This window comes from Loxodonta africana, chromosome 2, assembly GCF_030014295.1.
Source record: "Loxodonta africana isolate mLoxAfr1 chromosome 2, mLoxAfr1.hap2, whole genome shotgun sequence".
NCBI lineage: Eukaryota > Metazoa > Chordata > Mammalia > Proboscidea > Elephantidae > Loxodonta > Loxodonta africana.
Window position 1 is genome coordinate 201,211,640 of NC_087343.1, and position 24,655 is coordinate 201,236,294.

The following is a 24,655-nucleotide window of genomic DNA, read 5'->3' on the forward strand; positions in this document are numbered from 1 at the left end:
GGTAGCTTGCGTGTTATTGTGATGCTGGAAGCTATGCCACTGCTATTTCAAATACCAGCAGGGTCACCCATGATGGACAGGCTTCAGTGGAGCTTCCAGACTAAAACAGACTAGGAAGAAGGATCTGGTGATGTACTTCTTAAAAAAAATGGCCAGTGAAGACCTTATGAATAGCAGAAGAACGTTGTCTGGTATAGTGCTAGAAGATGAGCCCCTAAGTTTGGAAGGCACTCAAAATTAAGACTGGGAAAGAGCTGCCTCCTCAAAGTAGAGTCAACCTTAATGATGTGGATGGAGTACAGCTTTCAGAACCTTCATTTGCTGATGTGGCACAACTCAAAATGTGAAGAAACAGCTGCAAACATCCATTAATAATTGGAAAGTGGAATGTATGAAGTATCAATCTAGGAAAATTAGAAGTTAAAAATAAAATAGAATACATAAAGATTGATATCCTAGACCTTAGTGAGCTGATATGGACTGGTACTGGCCATTTTGAATCAGATAATCATATGATCTACTATGCCGGAAATTGAAGAGAAATGGCTTCTCATTCATCGTCAAAAAGCATATTTCAAGGTCAATCCTGAAGTACAACGCTGTCAGTGATAGGGTAATATCCATATGCCTATAAGGAAAACCAGTTAATATGACTATTACTCAAATTTATACACAAAACACTAATGCCAAAGATGAAGAAATTAAAGATCTTTACCAACTTCTGTGGACTGAAATTGATCAAACATGCAATCGAGATGCATTGATACTTACTGGTGATTGGAATGTAAAAGTTAGAAACGAAGGATTGTTGGAAAATACGGCCTTGGTGATAGAAAAACTACATAGGAGAGAGAGAATTTTGCAAGACCAATGACTTATTGCAAATATCCTTTCTCAACAACATAAACAGTGGCAATACTCATGGACCTCACCGGATGGAAAACAAAGGAATCAAATTTACTACATCTGTAGAAAGAAATGATGGAAAAGCTCAGTATCATCTGGCGCAACAAGGCCAGGGTCCGCCTACAGAACAGACCATCAGTTGCTCATATGTAAGTTCAAGTTGAAGCTAAAGAAAAGGAAGACAAGTCCGCAAGAGCCAAAATACAACCTTGAGTATATTCCACCTGAATTTGGAGACCATCTCGAGGATAGATTTGACGCATTGAACACTAATGACCGAAGTCCAGACAAGTTGTGGGATGACATCAAGAACATTGTACGTAAAGAAAGCAAAGGGTCATTAAAAAGATAGGGAAGAAAGAAAAGCCCAAAATGGATGTCAGAAGAGACTCTGAAACTTACTCTTGAAAGTCAAGTAGCTAAAGTGAATGGAAGAAATGATGAGAGCTGAACAGAAGCTTTCAAAGGGTGACTCAGGAAGACAAAGTAAAGTATTACGATGAAATGTGCAAAGACCTGGAATTAGAAAACCAAAAGGGAAGAACATAGATAGCATTGCTTAAGCAGAAAGAACTGAAGAGAAAATTTGAGCTCCAAGGTACAATATTAAAGGAGTCTAAGGGCAAAATAAAATTGAACGATGCAGGAGGCATCAAAAGACGATAGAAGGAAAGCAGAGTCACTGTACCAAAAAGAATTGGTCGATGTTCAACCATTTCAGGAGATAGCATATGATCAAGAATCAATGGTACTGAAGAAAGAAGTCGAAGCTGCACTGAAGGCATTGGTGAAAAACAAGACTCCAGGAACTGATGGAATACCAATTGAAATGTTTCAGCAAATGAATGCAACATTAGAAATGCTCATGTATCTATGCTAAGAAATTTGGAAGACAGCTACCTGGCCAACTGGCTGGAAGAGATCCATATTTGTGCCCATTCCAAAGAAAGGTGATCCAACAGAAAGCGAAAATTATCAGAACAATATCATTAATATCACACACAAGTAAAATTTTGCTGAAGATAATTCAAAGGCGTTTGCAGCAGTACATTGACAGTGAACTGGCAGAAGTTCAAGCTGGATTCAGAAGAGGACGTGGAATGAGAGATATCATTGCTGATGTCAGGTGGGTCTTGGCTGAAAGCACATAATACCAGAAAGATGTTTACCTGTGTTTTATTGACTATGCAAAGGCATTCAACTGTGTGGATCATAACAAATTATGGATAACATTGCCAAGAAGGGGAATTCCAGAACCCTTTATTGTGTTCATGTGGAACCTATACATAGACCAAGAGACAGTCATTCAAACAGAATATACAGGAATACTGTGTGGTTTAAAATCAGAAAAGGTGTGCATCAGGATTGTATCCTTTCACCATACTTAGTCTCTGTGCTGAGCAAATACTCCGAGAATGTGGGCTATATGAAGAAGAACGTGGCATCAGGATTGGAGGAAGAACCTCCGATATGCAAATGACACGGCTTTGCTTGCTGAAAGGGAAGAAGACTTGAAGCCCTTGCTGATGAAGATCAAAGACCACAGCCTTCAGTATGGCTTACACCTCAGCGTAAAACAAAAATCTCATAACTGCACCAATAAGCAACGTTGCGATAAATGAAGAAAATAATGAAGTTGTCAAGGATTTCATTTTACACGAATCCACAATCAATGCCAATGGAAGCAGCAGTGAAGAAATCAAGTGATGTACTACATTGGGCAAATCTGCTGCAAAAGACCTCTTTAAAGCATTGTCTTAGTCATGTAGTGCTGCTATTACAGAAATACCACAAGTGGATGGCTTTAACAAAGAGAAATTTATTCTTTCACAGTCTAGGAGGCTAGAAGTCTGACTTCAGGGTGCCAGCCCCAGGGGAAGACTTTCTCTCTCTGTTGGCTCTGCAGAAAGGCCCTTGTCATCAGTCTTCCCCTGGTTTAGGAGCTTTTCAGCGCAGGGACCCCAAGTCCAAGGACACACTTTGCTTCTGGCACTACTTTCTTGGTGGTATGAGTTCCCCCATCTCTCTGCTTGCTTCTCTCTCGTATATCTCAAAATAGATTTGACTCAAGATACAACTTAATCTTGTATATTGAGTCCTGCATCATTAACATAACTGCCACTAATCCTGCCTCATTAAAGTCATAGAGGTCGGGATTTACAACCAGTAGGAAAATCACATCAGATAACAAAATGGACAGTCACACAATACTGGGAATCATAGCCTAGCCAAGTTGACATACATTGTTGGGGAACACAATTCAATCCATAACAAATGTTAAAAAGCGAAGGTGTCACTTTGAGGACTAAGATGCACCTGACTGAGGCCATGGTATAAACAGTCATCTCATATGCATGCAAAAGCTGGACAATAATTAAGGATGACTGAAGAACTGATGCCTTTGAATTATGGTGTTGGTGAAGAATATCAAATATACCATGGACTGCTAGAAGAAGGAACAAATATGTTTTGGAAGCAGCACAGCCATAATGCTCTTTAGAAGTGAGGATGGCAAGACTTTATCTCACATACTTTGGTCATGTTATCAGGAGGGACCAGTCCCTGGAGAAGGACATCATGCTTGGTAGAGGGTCATTGGAAAAGAGAAAGACCCTCAGTGAGATGGATTGACACAGTAGCTGCAATAATGGGCTCAAACTTAGTAACGATTGTGAGGATGGCCCAACCCTGAGCACTGTTTCGTTTTGTTGTACGTGGGTCGCTGTGAGTCAGAACTGACTCCACAGCATCTGACAACAACAAATGAAACTTGTCTTAACCAAGGTCAGGCAGCCAGTTTAGCGATAGCCTGCTTTGTTTTCATGTATATCAAGCAACCTTCTGAGCCTCATTTGGCTTCCCAAATTGGTTTTTATATAGCAAAGAGAGTATACTGACTGCCTGCCAAGTATAAGGATCAATCTGTTAGGCCATTTTGTTGCTCAGTATAAAGTGTAAAGTTCAACATCCTGCTTTATAATGTTGACCCTGAATCATGGAGGAAGAATATTTACACATCCTTCCTTCCTTCCTTCCCTTTCCTTCTTTCTTTTTTAAATCTTTCTATAAAAAAAGTGATGGTCATGTGATAAAATGGCATGGAACTATACACCTACATTGTACTAATGGCATATTTCTGGTTTTAATACTATACTATAATTATCTAAAATAACCACCATTAGGAGAAACTGGGTGAAGGGTACACAGAACCTCACTGTACTATCTCTGCAACTTCTTGTGAGTCTATAATTATTTCAAAGTAAAAAGTTTAAAAAAATACATGATGGTAAAAGTGACTAAGCACCATACTATAAAGTTTTCTGGAAAATCCATTCCTCGTAACTTGACATTTCTGTATATGTCCTTGACAAGAGGATTCAGTGATAAGGAATGATGTGTATAGATGTCTTTAGTACTCACTGTGCTAGGTTATTTGTATTGCAAATCAGTGACTGTTTTAAACTATTAAGACAAATGTCTTAAAGTGAGAATTTTCAGTAGCAGGTTATATACAATTCTTTTTCTTTAAATATTTTACAAAGAATCATTTGTGTGGGATTTCATCATAGCACAGCCAGTTTTTCTGGTAACGACACCTTGCTGGGGCTGTTTATGCTTGGCCTAGGGGAGGGTGCTCCTCTTCTCACAGTTTGAAATTCTGACTCACTTCATTTAGCTGTTTGCTTTTCATACTCAGACTCCTCTTTTAGTTTTACACTCAGAATGAGGATTGATTTGGGCACAGTTACCAGCCTGACACAGGTGAAGTGTAGGGCTGCGGGGAGGGGCAGTGGGCCCCCAACATCTACGGGGGTGCCTTCTCCAAACCTCGGCATGCTCAAATATCAGGAAACTTCATGTAAGGATCTGAGTTCCACCTGCTACAAAACAGGAACAGTGGTACTCTCCCAGGGTTATTGTGAAGGTTTCCTGAGACTTGAATCAACAGGTAGTACTGAGTTCTGAGTGGTCAGCACGGCCTCTCCACTAGGTCACCAACGTGCCCTATCACAAACTTATTGCTACTTGACGTGTTTTTCCTCAAATAATTTCTTTAAAGTTTGGAACCTTGAATGTATGCGTGAAAATGGATCCACCCGTACTTAGGGAGAGGGTCTTTCCCAACATAGTCTGGGTTCCTGAGGGCCCTCTGAGTGTATGTACAGGGTGCTGAAAGAGTGACACAGAGATGCGTTAGATACTAGTATAGGCATTAGGTTGAAGTTGCCAGTATTTGACCGTGTTTACTTTAAAAAATGTGGTATGTTTCCACCTAGACCGTTGAGGAGTTCCCGTGCACCACATCCCTAAAGTGTAGCATGGGAGTGGTTAAACATATGGTTGGAGAGTTACTAGTGCCTGACCCAGAGGACCTGGAGGCCCAGCTCTAGATTCTAGATTCTGAAGACCTGAAGGTGAGAGGACCCACTGGAGGACTTTAGGAAAAGGGTGGCCTGATCAGATTTGCCTTTTAGAGCGATCACTGACCACAGTGTGGAAGATAGGTGGGGGAGTGAGGGCGGGGGATTGCAACAAGACCACCGTTAGGGACTGTTAAAATAAGTCAAATGGGAAAAATTGGTGTTATTGAATGGAGAGAAGTGAGTAGGGTCAAATGTTATGGAGGTAGACTCAGAAGGACGTGGTTCCTGGTTGAATACAGGGAGTAAAGGAGGGAAGAAAGTACCTGCTCTGGCTTCTAGTTTATGTGACATTACTGGGGTAGGAACAGAGAAAAGGAAAACAGATTGCGAGGTGGAGACATACAATAGGTAGTTGAATAAACAGGACTCTGGAGCTCTGCCCAGATGAGTGATTTCGAGATAGTACGTTCATGCACAAATTGTGCTAGGCACTCTTCTAGGTATTGAGTGCCTCCAGTGGGGGATTAACAAGGAGATAGGATAGTGACTGGGGGGAGGAGGCCATTGCAGAGTAGGTTATCCAGGAATGCCTTTGAGGACATTAAAAAAAAAAAAAAAATCCAGTTGCTGTTGGGTAGATTCCAACTCATGATGATCCCATATGTTGCACAGTAGAAGTTGAAAACTAGGGTTTTCCAGGCCAGGCCCTTTCAGTTTGTAGTCAAGCTCATAAACACTTGCGCCACCGGGACACAAGCAACCTGAATTATGAAGGGAGCTGGCCTTGGGAAGAGCCAAGAGGACTGTTCCTGGCAAAGAGAAGAGCAAGCTCAAAGGCCCTGAAACAGGAATGAGTAGGCACATTTGAGGAGCTGTGAGAAGACTAGAGTGACTTAAGCATGGTGCCCAGTAGTTACGTGCAGTGAAAGGAGGTGGGAGAGGTAGGCAGTGGCTGGACAGATGAGCATTTTGTCCCTGGAGAGTAGTCTGAGTTTGTTGTGTGTGTGGTGTTCGGTCATAGGAATTCGAAGACATGGGGCTGAGTAAGATCACTCAAGGAGAGAAGAGAACTCCAGTATTTAAATCAAAGGGCAAGAAAAGGGAAGACCTCAAAGAAGACTGAGAAGAAACAATGAGGAAAGTAGAAAAGAAGAGCAGAGAATGTGGTAAAGGAATGTAAGGAAAGAGAACTTTAAAATGGAAGGAATATTTAAGTGGCAGGTGCTTTAGAGAGAAGAGAAAGAAAGGGCTGAAAATATGTATTTCGTTGAACAACATGAAGATCATTGGTAACCTTGGAGAAAGCAGTCATCCTTAATGCTTCCCTTTGTTTTATTCCCCACATCCAATCAATCAGTCAATTCCCAGAATGGTGAAGATGGAAGCCAAATTGCAATGAATGAGTGCTAGCTCTGAGTGGTAGAAATGGGTGGTGTTTGGCTGATAGGAGGATAACAGAGGAGGGAGGAGGAGGAAAAGCAAATTCCTAGTGAGGAGGGGCAGGAAACAGGAACCCCAGGTGGCTGCCAGTATGTAAGGAGCATTGATAAGAGAGATGCTGCTGTCTTTGTTAACTGAGAGTGGAAGGGTACAGGTATTATCCTTTCTGTGAGTCTGATCACAAAGCACACTGGAATTTCAGCAGTGGGTGGTTGAAGAGGGAGGAAGCGGAGATTAAGTGAGGACTGTCCTATAAGGCTAGTGTGGCAAGAAGGAGTGGCAAGGACGCTCATCTGGTACCCACAAGGTGTGGCTAACTCCATCTTGATTTAGCATAGCATTGATATCCCAGGGCCTCTGTGCCAGAGTGGAGCCCTTGGGTGGTGCAAATGGTTAACGTGTTCAGCTGTTAACTGAAAGGTTGGTGATTCAAGTCTACCCAGAGGCGCCTCAGAAGAAGACTTGGCAGTCTACTTCCAAAAAATCAGCCAATGAAAACCCTATGGAGCACAGTTCTACTCTGACACACATGGGGTCACCATGAGTCAGAATCAACTCAGCAGCAGTGGTTACCTATCCAGAGCAGAAGGTGGCAGGTGACACCTGGAGCAGAGGCCTCCTAGTAAGGGAGCTGGCAAAAGCTAGGATAGGAGTCAGGACTGCCAGGGTGCATTTGTGGGAGACGGGGACTTTGTGAGTGCACCAGACCCTCCGACTTACCATCAGGCACGCTGTATTCTCCAGCAAAACCCCATTACAAAGGAAATGACCTTGGACCAATCAATCATCTCCCAGACCTGGATAGCCTGATGCTGTTGAAACCCTGTGCACCAAGACCCCACAGTAGTTTCCAGACTCCTCTGAGCTGAGCATTCTGAAGTCCAGATCTGTTGAGAGCAGGCTCATGAGTTTATGCATAGCAGCCAGCCTTATATTGCTCTATAGCACCCACTGTGCTTGTTGTTATATAACTTCTTATCTGTTCAGGCTGTTTTCCCATCTCTGTTGTAAACATCTGCTCCAAGACTTACTCATCTTTACCTTCCCCTGCAGCACCCTGCACATATCAGGCACTCCTACAAATGCTCCAGGTTTAAAAATCTGCCAGGGCCACCACATTCCACACCCCCTGCCCCCACCTACATCATTCCAGTTAAACTTTGTAAGCAGTTGAAAAAACGGCCGGGTGTTTCCTTTGGCTAAAGCCAATTGGCATTGCAAAATTGAGTTGTTACTCAGGAACTTGTCTGCAGCTGTTTGAATGTGGATATTGAAAGAGGGAGTGGTAGCTTTTATAATTGTTAGGGCAAAGAAGGATTCTGTTTCTAATCTGGGACAACCAGCTGACTCTTCAAGTGCCTCGACCTCTTCAGTTTCCATCTTCCTTAGGAAAATGTAAAATTCACCTTTAGGTTTGGAGCCCAGATCTGGTACTGTAGAACAAATAATTTTCTAAAAGGAAAAGAATAAAAATAACAAAAATTCAAGAAAAACAGCCCTCATTTCTATTTCCTTCTCATATTAAATTTGTATGAATTTACCTTCTGTAAAAGAAACTTCAAAACAGTGATTTTATAAAGAGACTGTTTTAGGAACATGATTCTTTTCCCCCTCTCGCCCCTAGGTGGCAGTAGGAAGCATAGGAACCGACTTGAAAGTTCTTTGGTTGCAGGGGGGTGTTCTTGAACTGGGTCCTAGAATTATATGTAGTTAACCCATGCCCTGCAGGTCCATTTGTCTGACATTCCTAAATTTTTCTGAGACTAATAACTTAGGCACTCAGATACGGATTTAAAGAAATAATGACTCAGTCAGGATTTATAAAACACCATGCAGTTGGTTTTGGTTTGGTACAGTTAAGAAATAAGAAAATCTTAAAGTGGGGGGAAAAAAAAAAAGAATGGACCATAGAATTGGGTCTTAGAGGTTAAGACAATTGCCCTCTTATTCCCTTACTTGTTGCATTTGTATCCAGCACTTAGTTTACTGCTGAGCATGTGGTGCTGATGGAGGGTCAGGATATACCGGCTCAGAGAGGTCCTGCCCTCGGGCTCTTTGGCAGGTGGTAATGAGTCAGTGTTGCCCTTTTCTGTAGCCAGAGGACAACAGCGCAAAGTGCTGCATGCTGCTCACTGACTCCTCGAAAGTCTATTTAAAGATAATAATTAGAAGCTGTTATTTGGGGTTAGTGGAGGGAGGGATGGAATCAGATGGGGGATGAGTACAAAAAAATTTAATGAAAGTAAACATAGGAAGGAAACCCTGCTTGTTCAGAAGATGAGAGTTGGCTCCTCTTACAGTTGGGGGAGGAATCATGTTGGTGACAACTGAAAATGAGGCTGGAGAAATAGTGGGAAGATACCACCTTCTCTCCTCCCATTCCCTGCCATCATATTCTCTTCTTCAAACTCTCCCCCCGCCCCGAACCCTCATGGTGCTTATGTCTAAATTATTGCATAGAGCATTTATCTTACTCTGTAGCAGTGTCTGGATATGTCCTGTATCCTAGCATGCTGGAAGCCTATGAAGAGCAGGGGCCACCTGTTTGTCTTTACAGTCCCCATAGCACCAGTCCCTGGTACAAAGCAGACTTTTTCTTTTTTTTAATTGTGCTTTAAGTGAAAGTTTACAGTTCAAGTTGTTTTCTCATACAAAAACTTATACACTGTTATGTAATGCTTGTTGCTCTCCCTGTGACAGCACACTTCTCCTTTCTACCCTGCATTTTCCGTGTCCATTCAGCCAGCTCCTTTCCCTTTCTGCCTTCTCATTGTGCTTCTGAACAGGAGCTGCCCATTTATTCTCATGTATCTACTTGAGCTAAGAAGCACACACTTTACAAGAATCATTTTATGTCTTATAATCCAGTCTAGTCTTTGTCTGAAGAGTTGGCTTGGGGAATGGTTTTAGTTTTGGGGTAACAGAGAGACGGGAGGCCATGTCTTCTGGGCTCCTTCCAGTCCCGGTCAGACCGTTAAGTCTGGTCTTTTTGTAGAATTTGAGTTCTGCATTCCACTTTTCTCCTGCTCCGTCAAGGACTCTCTGTTGTGTTCCCTGTCAGGGCAGTCACTGGTGGTAGCCGGGCACCATCTACTTCTTCTGGTCTCAGGCTGATGGAGTCTCTGGTTTATGTGGCCCTTTCTGTCTCTTGGGCTCATATTTCTCTTGTATCTTTGGTGTTCTTCATTCTCCTTTGTTCCAGGTGGGTTGGGACCAATCGATGTATCTTAGATGGCCACTTGCTAGCTTTTAAGACTCCAGATGCCACTCACCAAAGTGGGATGCAGAACCAAAGTAAATTCTTAATAAGTTTAGTTGAATGAATCTAGCTAAGGAGAGAACTGGGGAAGCAGAGAATAGTGGTGCCAGGCCAAACAGGATTGTGTGCAATGACTGGTCTTGATAGGAAGTGGTAGGTTTGTAAGGGTCAGTAGCCAGAAGCGGAAGTGGGCACAGCAGAATATGCTGGGAGATGCTCAGGAGCTGGGGGGATGGGGGAAGAACAAAGGCTGAAAGGCACGGGAGGAAGAAATGGCCCCAGGAAGGGAGCCTAAAAAGGCTGGAAGGGGCGTAAAAACTGGCCTGTGTCAAAATATAGAGGTCCAGTATTTGTGATCAGCATCCAACAAGACCTGAAAAATAGTCAGGCTTATCCATGAAAAAGAATTTATTGGTTCCCGTAAGTGAAAAGTCCGGAGGTACTACTGGTCTCTCACACAGTTAGATCTAGGACTCAGATGATGTCCTCTAAATGTATGTGTGTCCTTCCACACTTTTTCTTTCTTCGTTGGCTCCATTCTTGGACAGCCCGTCAGGCAAGATGTCTACTGGGTAGCTGTGTCCTGCAAAGGGAGAACACCTCCTTCCTGGGGGCACGTTGAAGTCCAGGCACTGACTTACTGGATTGAATGGGATTGCCTTCCCACTGCTGAGCATCCCAACTGACTGGCTACCAGGTGTAGAAGGGGTGAAGGAGGCCACAGGAACTTGAGTAGGAGAGAGGTGAAGCTGTAAGGGAAAATGGAGGTACATGCCCAGGAGTGGAAGATGGAAATGGCAGGACTTAAAGGATGGAGACCCCTGGTTTAAGCCTAATGTTCTAGGCAGAGAGGACTTGATATATGATGTTGCATGTGTAAGTCACTCTTTTCAATGTTTTTCAGCATCTACATGATACGGTGAAGAGGAATCTCGATAGTGCTACCTCCCCACAGAATGGCGATCAGCCGAATGGCTATGGAGACCTCTTTCCTGGGCATAAGAAGACACGCCGGGAAGCCCCTCTTGGAGTGGCTGTCCCTGCCAATGGTCTGCCTCCAGCCTCCCCCCGGGGGCAGCCTGACAAACCTCCTGGGGGAGATGCCCTCCAGCCCAGCGGGAAGCACTCACTGGCCCTTGACTCTGTCAACAAAAAGTGTCTGGCTGACTCGAGCCTCCACTTGAATGGAGGCAGTAATCCCAGTGACTCCTTCCCTATGAGCTTGAACAAAGAGCTGAAGCAGGAGCCTGTCGACGACCTTCCCTGCATGATTGCTGGGGCTGGGGGCTCCATATCACAAAGCAACCTCATGCCTGACCTGAACCTGAATGAACAGGAGTGGAAGGAGCTCATTGAGGAGCTGAATCGGTCAGTGCCTGATGAAGACATGAAGGATCTCTTCAACGAAGACTTTGAAGAAAAGAAGGACCCTGAGTCTTCGAGTTCTAACACACAGACGCCCTTGGCACAGGACATTAATATTAAGACGGAATTCTCCCCAGCAGCCTTTGAGCAAGAACAGTTAGGCTCTCCACAAGTAAGAGCTGGGTCTGCAGGACAGACCTTCATGGGGCCTTCATCTGCCCCTGTGAGCACAGCTTCCCCCAGCCTTGGGTCCTCTCAGACCATGTTCCACACTTCTGGTCAGCCTGGGGCGGAAAATCCCAGTGTGAACCTGATGCCATCATCAGCCCAGACCCAGAATGCACAAAGAGCCCTCTCTGGTGTGGTGCTGCCCAGCCAGGGCACAGGAGGGGGCACAGAGCTGTCCTCTGCCCACCAGCTCCAGCAGATAGCTGCCAAGCAGAAGCGTGAACAGATGCTCCAGAACCCACAGCAGGCCGCCCAGGGCCCAGCCCCAGCCCAGATGTCCACGTGGCCGCAGACAGGGCCCTCCCACAGTCCCTTAGATGTTCCTTATCCCATCGAGAAGCCTGCCAGCCCTCCCAGCTACCAGCAAGACTTCAGTAACTCCAAACTGCTCATGATGCCCAGTGTGAACAAGAGCTCCCCTCGGCCTGGAGGCCCCTTCCTCCAGCCCAGCCATGTGAACCTGCTGAGTCACCAGCCGCCAAGTAACTTGAATCAGAACTCCGTGAATAACCAAGGGCCTGTGCTAGACTATGGCAATACAAAACCCCTTTCTCATTACAAAGCAGACTGTGGGCAAGGAAGCCCCGGGCCTGGCCAGAGCAAGGCAGCCATGCTGGCTTATCTACCCCAGCAGCTGCCTCACCTGAACAGCGAGCAGAACCCCTTGTTTCTTATGAAACCAAAGTCAGGAAACGTACCCTTCAGGTCCCTGGTTCCACCTAGCCAGGTAAATAGGTGGCTTCGCTTTCTGTTACATGCAGCAGATACATGAGTGAGGCTAAGAGCTAAATTGGAAGGGTTGTTGTGAAAGAAGGAGGGGACAAACAGCTGCCATTGGCCCTTAACCCCCTTGGTAGTGAAAATTTAATTTATAAAACAAATCAGGGTTGATTCTTAATAGATAAAAATAGGGTAAAAGTCCTTAGTATAACTTGATTTTAACTGTAGGAATGTACTTAGTCCAACATCTCTTTGATGTCATATAGTTTAAATGGAGTCATCTGTGACTGTTTTTTTTAACAGATAAAGATCACATTTAATATGCTTCTTACAGGCTTTGCTTTTTTAACCACCTTTCAGATCTCTATGTTAAAAAATCCTTTAGTGTCTGGCAAGCTGATGACATTTCAGGCATGCGCTGCTTCTCAGCACATCTAAACACTGGTTATTTAGGCATAACATGCAAGCCTGGCAGAATTACCTGGCTCTATTTTTTTTTTAAACTGTAGAAAATGGTCAGGTACTAGTTACTAATTATCATGATCATTATTTGCATTTCTACTCATGTTCAAGTATGTTTTTAAATGTCCCTTTCCTGGAAGCCTTCTCGTGGCTAGGGCTTGTAGTATAAACAAACATGGAGTGTTTTCCCCTGACTTCCTCAAGAGATAGAATGGAGCACAGCTTGCACTTCTCACTCCCCAGTGTACGTGCACCTGGACTGTCTTTTTAACAATTGTGGAGCATTCAGCTGTGGATATACCACAGCCACACATTGATGGCGGTTTGGGTTGTCTCCTGTTTTTCACTACTGTAAATAAGCCTGCAATGAATACCTTTGTGCATATGTCTTTGTGCACTTGTGGCACACTCTAAAATTAAAAAAATTAAAAACCCCAGTGCTGATAATATGGTGAGAAAAAGGCAACACTCATGCTTTTGGGAAGTCATTTGGTATTATCTATTTTTTCATAAGCCTTAAAAAACATTCACAAGCACAGACACATTCTCCGCCTGGAAATTCACCTAAAGAAATAATCCAAAATAAAAAGGAAGTAATATATAAGGTTTTCATTGCATGATTATTTCTAATGGCCAAAAGCTGGGAGCAGTTTAAGCACCTCCCAGTAGGAGGAAGTACACGTAAATGTTGACATGTTCATTTATTTCAGCCATTAAAATGTTACAGAGCCATTAAAACCCACCTTAACAAAGAGGAATATTGTGGTAACTACTGTCATTGGAGTTGCACTTTGCAACTTCCAAGGCACTTTCAGGTCCCTTAAGCTCCTAATGATTGGGGTGACGAAATTAGTGTTAGACTCTGTCTGCGGTAAGATTAGAATCTTGTAAAGATTAAAAATATGAGTAAATGAGAACTGGAAAGGGGCTAAAAAAATTGAACATGCTTAAATACTTTTCCTGTTTTGAGTTAAATTTTCCCCTTTTAAAGTTAAGTAATGATGTTGGGATAATATTGTGGTGGCCTTTGATATGAATCCACTTTTGGTCTGTGTATGAACAGGTAATATCCATTACAGTTCACATTGGTACTCAGTAGTTCATGAGTATGAGTATCTGACAAAAACTAAGCAATCTCTTCCCAGAAAAATGCTTGTTCACAAATGGACAAGTGATACAGTTTCAGGGATAGCCCTGAAGCTAGGGACCTAGTATTCATACCTGGGACTTAGTGCCTCCATCAGAGTCCCTCTTCAGAGTGATCTTGCCCCTGGCCCGTCTGCATGCAGGCATGCTGTTAAGTCAGTATTTACAAGCCACCATTACTTATTGCAATTATCATGGCAAGTATATGAGCTTAAACCTGCCTAATGTAAAAGCACACTTCTGGCACTGGTGACTCCAAGGGAGCAAATCCAGCATATGTGATTGTTCATTTTTAGGTGCCTGTCTATTCCAGTGTTAACTTTTAATCTTCACCTGGGCCCTGTAAGGATGACTATCATTTGGAGTCATTCCTTACCAGTGCAGCTGAAGCACGGGTTCAAGAGAGGGAGCCATGAATGGGGCATTTCCTGGGTGAACCTCAGCTGGTTTCGTCATAGTTTGCAGGCTTCACGAGAATCCCGTTATCTGTGTTGACAGGAGCAGAACCCCACTAACGTTCCTCTCGCGTCCACATCTGTGCCAACCCAGGCTACAAGTGTGGGGACCCAGCCGCCTCCTGTGTCTGTGAGCAGCACTCACAACAGCACTCCCTATCTCAGTAGCCAGCAGCAGGCAGCAGTAATGAAGCAGCATCAGTTGCTTTTGGACCAACAGAAGCAGAGGGAGCAGCAGCAAAAGCACTTGCAGCAACAACAGTTCTTGCAAAGGCAACAACATCTTCTGGCAGAACAGGTAAGAAGAAAGGGGGAAGAACTTCTTCCCCCTTGGCCTGCATCCTAAGTTATGGTAGGATCTGCAAACCTGCTTACTGGTGCATGTGTGAGTCCGGACTAGAGGTCTTTGCCCTTTATAAACCCCTCTCCAGGAGCATGGCATTGTATCACTTCCTTAATAAGGATTAATGAAGGCAGAATCTGTAGCTAAAATTGTACGTAGGAATGTTTCCATGTCCCTTTTCTGGCAGCTTTCAAACCACTGAGCTCACTTGTTATTTGTTTCTGTGGAATCCAGCTTTGTTGTAAATGTAGAGAATTTGTTAAAAGCAAGAAAGTGAAATAGAGACATGAAAAAAGTTCCAAGTTTCTAGAATCAGGAGAGATAAGCCCCTCCCAGTATTACACTTTACCTGCTGACACTAAGGTTCAAAGTAAAGTTCTCAGGACTTCAAATTACATTAAGACATAAGAGAAGAACTAGTTATCCAGAATGTAGAGATGATTGATGACAACTTTAAAACCCACGTCACTGCCTCAGCTCTGCCGTTCTTTGCTTTTGCGGTAGTTTTTTTTTTTTTTTTCAATAACAGCTTTATTCGTATGACATACAATTAACCCATTTGAAGTGTACAATTCATTGATTTTTAGTACATTCACAGGTAAGTGCAGCAATCACCACAGTCAATTTTAGAATATTTTTAAACCCCAAAAAGAAATTTTGTACCAATTAACTGTCATTTCATTTCCCCCACCCTCCCCAGCCCCTAGCATCTACTAATTTACTTTCTATAGATTGGCCTATTCTAGACATTTCATACAAATGCTTTCAGGGTTCATCCACGTTGTGTCCAGACTTCATTTCTTTTTATTGCTGTGAATAATATTCCATCATATGGATATGCCACATTTAATTTATCTGTTCATTAGTTGATGGACACTTGGGTTGTTTCTCCTTTTTGGCTGTTATGAATAATGCTACTGTGAACTTTCATATACAAGTTTTTGTGTGAACGTATGTTTTCATTTCTCTTGGGTACATACCTAGGAGTGGAATTGCTTGGTCATTTGGAACTCTATGTTTAACCTTTTGGGGAACTGCCACCATCTTCTTTTGAGGAACTTCCACAGGGGTGGTACAATTTTTTTTTTTAGGATTTTTATTGTGCTTTAAGTGAAAGTTTACAAGTCAAGTCAGTCTCTCACACAAAAACCCATATACACCTTGCTACACACTCCCAATTGCTCTCCCCCTAATGAGACAGCCCACTGTCTCCCTCCACTCTCTCTTTTCGTGTCCATTTCGCCAGCTTCTAACCCCCTCCACCCTCTCATCACCCCTCCAGGCAGGAGATGCCAACATAGTCTCAAGTGTCCACCTGATCCAAAAAGGTCACTCCTCACCAGCATTCCTCTCCAACCCATTGTCCAGTCCAATCCATGTCTGAAGAGTTGGCTTCAGGAATGGTTCCTATCCTGGGCCAACAGAAGGTCTGGGGGCCATGACCACTGGGGTCCTTCCAGTCTCAGTCAGACCATTAAGTTTGGTTTTATGAGAATTTGGGGTCTGCATTCCCACTGCTTTCCTGTTCCCTCCGGGGTTCTCTGTTATGTTCCCTGTCAGGGCAGTAGCCAGGCACTATCTATTTCTTCTGGTCTCAGGATGATGTAGTCTCTGGTTCACGTGGCCCTTTCTGTCTCGTAATCACCTTGAGTCCTTGGTGGTCTTCATTCTCCTTTGATCCAGGTGGGTTGAGACCAATTGATGCATCTTAGATGGCTGCTTGCTAGCGTTTAAGACCCCAGACGCCACTCTTCAAAGTGGGATGCAGAATGTTTTCTTAATTTTATTATGCCAGTTGACTTAGATGTCCCCTGAAACCATGGTCCCCAAGACCCCTGCCCCTGCTACACTGGCCTTCGAAGCATTCAGTTTATCCAGGAAACTTCTTTGCTTTTGGTTTAGTCCAGTTGTGCAGTGGCACCATTTTACATTCCCACCAGCAGTGTATGAAGTTCCAGTTTCTTCACATCCTCCCCAACATTTGTTATTATCTGTTTTTTTTTTATTCTAACCATCCCAGTGGGTGTGAAGTGATATGTCATTGTGGCTTTGCTTTGCGTTTCCCTATATCTGACCTCTGTTTTTTTAAACTGGTATACTGACCTTTTTTTTTAATTCATTGCTCCCTAAATCTGTCCCATTCCTCTGTGTCATACTATTAATCTTAAATCCCTAAAGTGAGTTCATTGTAGCACTTTCCACAATAGCCAGAAGGTAGAAACAGCTGAAATGTTCATCAACAGATGAATGAGTAAATGAGATGGATAAACCTGCAGTGAAATATTACCCAGCCATAAAGACAAAGTCCTGATGCATGCCACAATATGAATGAACCTAGAAAACATCACACTGAGTAAAATAAGTCAGTTGCAAAAGGGCAAATATTGTATGATCTCACTTATATGAAATAAGCAAATACATAGAAACCAAAGATTATTAGTGATTATCAGAGGTGGAGGAAGGGGGCAAGGGAGAGTTTTGCTTAGGGGTCATTGAGTTTATGTTAATGGTGATGGAATGTGTTTGGAAAAGGATAGCGAGAATAGTTACATAACCTGAAGAATGTCATCAATCTCATTGAATTGTACATGCAGAAACTGTTGAGGTGGGGTATATTTTGTTATATGTATTTTCACCACAATTAAAAAAAAAAAAAAAAAACTCCAAAGTGAGATCACCAGCGTTATCTTCACAGGAGCCTTTGTGTGAGGAATAAACTTGGACAATTTACTTTTCCTTGACCTAACCCTGTTTTCTTTGTTTTATGTGGTTCTGGTGGTTTTTGGCTTTTTCTAGGAGAAGCAGCAGTTTCAGCGTCATCTGACCCGCCCGCCACCCCAATACCAAGATCCGACACAAAACACCTACTCGCAACAGGTTGGACAGTTCACAGGTAAAGAAAAGGGGTGAGGGAGCAATGGAATAAGGACAGGGGGATGCAGCCACTGGACCTGCCATTTGGCCTTTTCAGCTTGCTATCAGTTCTACAGTGCTAACTGAACTCCTACTCTCTACCTGACGTCATGCTAGGTACTACACAGGTTTAATTGCTCATATGAACCTGAGTCTAAGAGCCTGGCCTTCTGTTTACCCTGCAGCACCAAGAGCAGAGGGTCAAAGGGACTGACCAGAAGACATACTTATGCTGGGTCCCTGGCTATGCGGTCTTTTGAAGCAAAATCATTTCTAGTTGGAGGACATCATTTTTTTTTAAAATTGTGCTTTAGGTGAAAGTTCACAGCTCAAGTTAATCTCTCATACAAAAATTTACACACATACTATTATGTGACATTAGTTGCAATCCCTACAATGTGACAGCAAACTCCCCCTTTGCACCCCAGGTTTCTTGTGTTCATTCAGCCAGTTCCTGTTCCCTTCTGCCTTATCATCTGCCTCTAGACAGGAGCCGCCCATTCAGTCTCCTATATCTGATTGAGCTAAGAAGCATACTTCTCAGGAGTATTTTTTTTTGTTTGTTTTATAATACAGTCTAATCTTTGAAGAGTGGGCTTCGGGAATGGTTTTAGTTCTGGGTTAACAGGGCATCCAGGGCACATAGCTTCAGGAGTTCCTCCAGTCTGTCAGGCCATCAAGTCTGGTCTTTTTACATGAATCTGAGTTCTGTTCTGCACTTTTCTCCCACTACGTCTGGGACTCTCTGTTGTGTTCCCCGACGGGTGGTCATTGGTGGTAGCCGGACACCATCTAGTTCTTCTGGCCTCAGGCTGATGGAGTCTCTGGTTTATGTGGCCCTTTTGTCTCTTGGGCTAATATTTCCCTTGTGTCTTTGGTGTTCTTCTTTCTCCTTTTCTCCAGGTGGGTTGGGACCAATTGATGCATCTTAAATGGCCACTTGCTAGCTTTTAAGACCCCAGACACTACTCACCAAAGTGGGATGCAGAACATTTTCTTAATAAACTTTGTTATGCCAGTTGACCTGGATGTCCCCTGAAACTGTGGTCCCCAGGCCCAGCTACTCTGTCCCTCAAAGTGTTTGATTGTGTTCACAAAACTTCTTAGCTTTTCCTTTGGTCCAGTTGTGCTGACTTCCCCTTTATTGTATGTTTTCCTTCCCTTTACCTAAGATGATTCTTGTCTACTGTCTAGTTAGTGAATTCTCCTCCCCAACGTCCCCAACCTCATAACCATCAAAGAATGCTTTCTTCTGTGTTTAAACCTTTTCTCAAGTTCTTGTAACAGTTGTCTCGTACAGTATTTATCGTTTTGCAACTGACCGATTTCATTCAGCATAATGCTCTTAGTTGGAAGACATCTTATCAGCAGGAAATAGCTTCTGTAATTCTTAAGACAGTTCTTTGTTTCTTCCGTTACATGTCTCTTCAAAAAATTACCCTCTCCTGTTTTCTAGATAAGGAAAGACTTCATGTACTTGTGTGGCCCTTTGCTTCATTTCTTTCTTCCCATCTGTTCACTGTGGTGTCACAGATGGCAGCATCAGCAGTGGGTGGTTGGCCAGAAAAGGCAGGAAGCATGCCACAGTCTCAGATGTGCCAAGAGGACTGGACTGCTCATGTTAGCGCTGTTGTACAGAAATGACTAGAGATCTCAATTGATGTGTGCAGTAAAACCTGGTCATTACACACCCTCCTAGCTCTTCCTGGAAGAGCTTAGAAAACCTTCTCTCTCTTTAGTCAGTATCCCCCACTGTCAAGTGTCCCAGAAGATACTGACCACAGCCGTGTCCTTGAGGAGACTAGGTGAAGGTTTATGAGTGCTCTAGTTGGAAATGTGGGTGTTGAAATCTGCAGGCAGCTCAAAAGCCTGGGCCTGGGCCCTGATTCCTGCTTTTAATTCCCTTTCACATTTTATGAGGTATTAGTGAGAGTGAAGTAGATTATTTTAGCTCTCCTCTTTTCCTCCACCCACGTTTTGTTTAGGGGCTGGTGGGGATTGGAGGAGGAGAAACAAAGTACTCAGTTATGGCCAGTCCCAAAGCAATTACTCTCCTATCCACAAAATGTGATCTCAGTTAAGTGTGTCACCCCACATCTACTGCTCAAGCCGGAAGCCCTAGACAGCAAGTTCCCTGAGGACAGGGGCCCTCTCTGTCTCATTCCATTCTGTCTCCCGGTCATTGCCTGCTACCTGCCACAGAGTAGGTGCTCAGTAAATACCTGGTGAACCCATCCTTTTATTCTTGAGTTCTCCCTCCCTTTGCTATCTTGTCAATCTCAGCTATAAACTATAGGATCTGGGGAGGTGTCTTTACACATTCTCCTTCCTTCTTCATCCTTACACTACCACATTTTCTGTGCCCCTCATCTACGTGACCCTAACAGCCTCTTCTCAGCAGGGTTTGAGCCGTAGTCCCTGTGCAGCATGTTCTTGAGCGTGGCATCCAGAGCTCTTCTAAACCTGGCCTCTGCTCTCCTCCAGCTTTACCTTTAACCAACTGGACGCTGTCTCCACACCCCACCCCGGCCAGCCTCTGCAAGCACGCATGCAGACTGCTGTCCCGTAACTCCATGCCTTTGCACATACTCTTCTCTACTAATAATGCTCTTTTTCTCCAAAATACTTAATTGCTAAACTTCAGCTCTTTTAAAACCCATTGTACTTGACACTATCACTTTGAAGCCTCCCCCATATCTTCCAGGGCATTGATACTCTGGTCCCTGGTGCTCCCACGGTGTTGCGAAGCCTATTATGACCCTCATTGCACCATACAGCAACTTCTGCCTTCCAACGGTGGATACTGGGTTGGATCCACCTTTGAGTTCCTATTGCCTAGCATAGGGCCCACCATGGAGCAGATATTTGCTGATGTTTGAAAAATGAATGAATGAATCCACTGGCTTCCCCTCCCAGAGGGTCCCCCCTTCCTCTGTGTTCGTCTGAGCCCCATCATTGTTCCAGCCTTACCTCCTTCCACCTCTGGCTCTTTCTTCGTTGTGTGCCACTGACCATGAGACAGGGCCTTGTGGGCATCGTCACAGGGGTGGTCAAGAAATGCCAGATTGGTTGACAGTCTTCTCTTGCTTCCAGGGCCCACTGCTGCTGTGCCTGGCATGAATAACTTGGGTCCGTCCAACTCCAGCTGTCCTCGAGCATTCCCTCAGACTGGGAACCTCATGCCAATGGGCCCTGGACACAATGCGGTTTCCTCTCTGCCCTCCAGCTCGGGCCAGCAGGATCGGGGTGTGGCTCAGTTCCCTGGCTCCCAGAGCCTGCCACAGAGCAGTCTCTATGGCATGACCTCGGGCATAACCCAGATAGTTGCCCAGCCCCCACCGCAGGCCACCAATGGACACGCCCACATTCCACGTCAGGCCAGTGTGGGCCAGAACAGCTCTGTCTCAGCTGCCTATGGGCAGAACTCTCTGGGGAGCTCTGGCCTCTCCCAGCAGCACAGTAAGGGGACCCTGAACTCTGCTTTAACTAAGCCACAGGTCCCGAGGGTTTCAGCAGCCATGGGAGGCCAGAATCCCTCGTGGCAGCATCAGGGAATGCCAAACCTGAGTGGACAGACCCAAGGGAGCCCCAGCGTAAGCCCCTTCACAGCATCCTCCAGTTTCCACATGCAACAGGCCCACCTGAAAATGTCCAGCCCACAGCTCTCCCAGGCGATGCCCAGCAGGCCCATGGCCCCCATGAGCTCAGCAGCTGCAGCGGGATCCATGCTACCCTCCGTGAACACGCAGCAGAGGACCAGTGCACCTGCACCACCACCTCCACAGGGACCCCCACCACAGGTCCTACCAGGACTGAGCCCGGCTGTGCCTGAGCTGGGGGCCTTCAGCCAGAGCCCAGCCTCACAGATGGGGGGCCGGGCAGGGCTACACTGTGCCCAGGGCTACCCGGTGCGGACCGCAGGCCAGGAGCTGCCCTTTGCCTACAGTGGGCAGCCAGGCAGCAGCGGGCTGTCCAGCATGGCTGGGGACACTGACCTGATTGACTCTCTGCTGAAAAACAGGACTTCAGAAGAATGGATTAATGATTTGGATGACCTTTTAGGGTCACAGTAATGGGAGAATTTAAGGTGTTTTTAGTGTTCATACAACCTATGTTTTTGTTCTCAGATTCAAGAAAAAACAACTACTTTGGACCAAAAGCCCATGGACAGGGAGCTGGGCCAGAGGAGCCAGAGCCCAGTGTGAGAGCTTGGCCTGGGGCAGGCCCTGCGGGCACATGACTCCCAGGCCAGCAGTTGTGGTATGTCGGGCTGGCTCCAGTCCGTCTGCTGGCTTCATTGCCTGGTGTTGGGACAGCAGGAGAGTATTCTAAAGGTGGTGTTCTGTCCAGATGACCAAAAATCCAACAGAAACAACAGCAGTGAAACCCCACAATGTCAGGCTTATAAAAAAATCTGTGCCGTCATGTTGACTTAACCCAAGGTTTCTCCACTTTCTCAGTTTTGGGGACAAGTTTTTGTTGAAATTTTTTGTGTAGCAGAATTATTTGCAATTTGTAGTATAGAAAAGGTTAAAAAATGTTTTTAAAAGGGTTTTAAACAGATTAGGATACATAGTGGTTTAAATTGATTATGGGTATTGGACACCTAAGGTTTTCTTCCTCTTTGTCAACTTTCAGGGGAAGAGAGTGACTGGAAAGTCATTCTGTAAGTGCAGGCTGCCCTGTGAAGACCAGACAGGAACAGGGTGCCGGGAAATCACAGACCTTATGACACAGATGTGATCTCGCCAGCATCTCCTCCTGCTTGCAGTAGGTTGTTCTTCCTGTTGACATTTAGGAGGCCTGGACCCCAGAGGAGGCCCTTTGCTGTGCTCTTGGTAGCAGGACCCCAGGCAATCCCCTCAAGCGAAGGAACATGCTTTTCCAGGGTCGGTGGTGAAATTGGATACGTGAGATTCCTGTGTCCTTATGTGTTCTAACTTCCCACCTTCTTGAGTTTCTTGGAAAACTTGTATTTAACATGTTAGGAACGTGGTGCACAGATGTCTTTCTTTTACCCTGTCTTTATTTCCCATGACCTTCTGCCTCCCCTTCTTCCTCTCTCCAGCCAAAATGGAAAACTTCTTTAGGGCAGTGATTTACTAGATTGGAGGGAGGGAAAAAAGAGTTGTTTAAATTCCATAGGGAACCCAAATATTATAAGGAGGTGGGATCACTCCTCCCCAGAAAGTAAAGGCTTTTGGGAACTCAAAAACTAAGAATGTCCTGGTTGGTAGGGAGTCTTGTGTGATGGGTCCAGAGGAGGAATTCCACTGTTTTACAACTCTTGTCTGCCTCTTCCCACATCAGATGATTTGCACTTTTTAAGAGAGAACTGCTTTATAACACTAACATATCCTTTCTAGAGATTCAAGTGGATTTTTTTTTTAAGGTCTATGAATTAATGGACTTGACTAAGCTAAGATTCTGCAAAATAGAGTATTACGTGATGGGCTGTTTGTGGGAAACAGAGATGGAGTGAGCACTTCCATATAATTAAAGCAAAACGGTAAGCACAGGGTGAGACCCTTTTAAACAGAATGTTGGAGAGAAAATGATACACTGAAAAGAGGCTTATATGCAGAGCAGTCTGTGGGGAAACCTCAACCCCATTTTTATTTCCCTGAAGTCTCAAAGCAGATCATTGAAGTATCATGTGTGGAAATGGAGCCATGGAAAATATTCATGTGAATAGCCTGAGTTGCTTTGAGGGGATGGAGGGCTATACACACAAAGGTAATTGTTTTGCACCAGCAGTGCCTTTTTCACTGGGGGCTCTTGGACCCCCAGATCCTCTTCTCTAATAGCCATTTGCCACCATGGGTGGTCTTTGGGCCATTTTCCCTGTAACCTCCCTCCCAGCCTTCCCCAGGTGCTGAATTTAGCTCTCAAAGAAGGGAATGAATCATAAAGCCAGAGAAGACTCCACCCTCGGAGTGAGTTCCCCAATCTAAGGAGAAGAGGGTGATTTCAGTGTGTTTTCTACCAAAAATAGCAGGGCCTGAGACTGGTTCTGGATCCTGTTCCTCTCTGGTCTTCTGGCTGCTGCCCACCTCTGTCCCTAGGGCACTCTGGGAGGGCAAGAACCCACGCTCCCTGCCTGGGTCCTAGGGCTGGGGGGCAGGGGAGACAGGCAGTTGGGCTTCTCACTTGCTGCAGTGTCATAGCAATAAAATGTGATTCTTGGGGTCCCCCCAGGGAGCTGTCCGTGGCTTTATTTATGAGTCCGGTTTCTGGGTAGTCAGGGGAGGAGCGACTGTGCTTCAATGCAGACCCTCATCTTCCCAGGGCCAGGACTCAAACGGAAAGGGTGCTCGGACTTTTGTTACACACGTTTGCTTTGTGTAAATAAATGTTTACAATTTTATATTAAAGATGGAATAAGAGTTAGATCTGACTGTATATTTTTTACTTTTATAGATTTTAAAACTATGATCCTTTATATATGTGTTTTTGGGGAGCTATGATACGTTTTATGGCAACAGTTGATATTGTTAACTTTTTGTCATCAAAGTCCATAAAAACCCTCTTAATCCCCTTATTCTTCTACTTCCCTTAACTCTGGTATACACCAAAAAGAAGTCTTCACTTTCCTTGTTTTATCATTATAAAAATAATAAAAGTATTTTGCTAGTATGGAAACTGCCTGTGTGTTTGACTTCACGTGAGGTGTGCTAGCGGGGTAAGGGGCAGACGTGCATAAATACTTTGGTGGTTGATTTTCTTTTGTGATTTAGTGGCTTTTTTATTGCTGCTATGGTGGGGTGTTTGGTTTAAGCCTCAGCATGACTGCTATTATGTAATGACAGCTATTAAATTAGAGTTAACATCATTCAGAGAAACCAGCCTTCCTCTCGTCTCACCATTTCCCTGTGTCCAGTGTGAGGGAAGCTGAACTAGATAACTCGATGATGTTTTAGGCCTTAAAACAGTTCAGATGTTTCATTTAAAACTTTGAGGTTTACCCTCAGAGTTTTTCTTCTCCAGGTCCTACTCAGTTTCTCTTTGGTGTAGAGTTTGGTTTTTTCCCCCTTTGATTGCCTCCCCCACCAGT

At 44.5% G+C, this 24,655-nt stretch overlaps 1 protein-coding gene across 2 annotated transcripts in view; it reads left to right on the plus strand.

Annotated features, from left to right (window-relative positions):
- Positions 1-24,243, plus strand: part of MAML1 (mastermind like transcriptional coactivator 1) — a 47,867-nt gene extending 23,624 nt beyond the window's left edge. The window contains exons 2-5 of one of the 2 annotated variants that reach the window (XM_003404703.2): positions 10,874-12,289; positions 14,389-14,643; positions 17,485-17,581; positions 20,695-24,243. In XM_003404703.2, the coding sequence (XP_003404751.1) occupies positions 10,874-12,289; positions 14,389-14,643; positions 17,485-17,581; positions 20,695-21,674 (2,748 nt within the window). In that variant the 3' untranslated portion in view covers positions 21,675-24,243. The remainder of the gene's footprint in view (positions 1-10,873; positions 12,290-14,388; positions 14,644-17,484; positions 17,582-20,694) is intronic. The other variant, XM_023552283.1, reaches the window with a different exon arrangement.
- Positions 24,244-24,655: the final 412 nt, after the last annotated feature.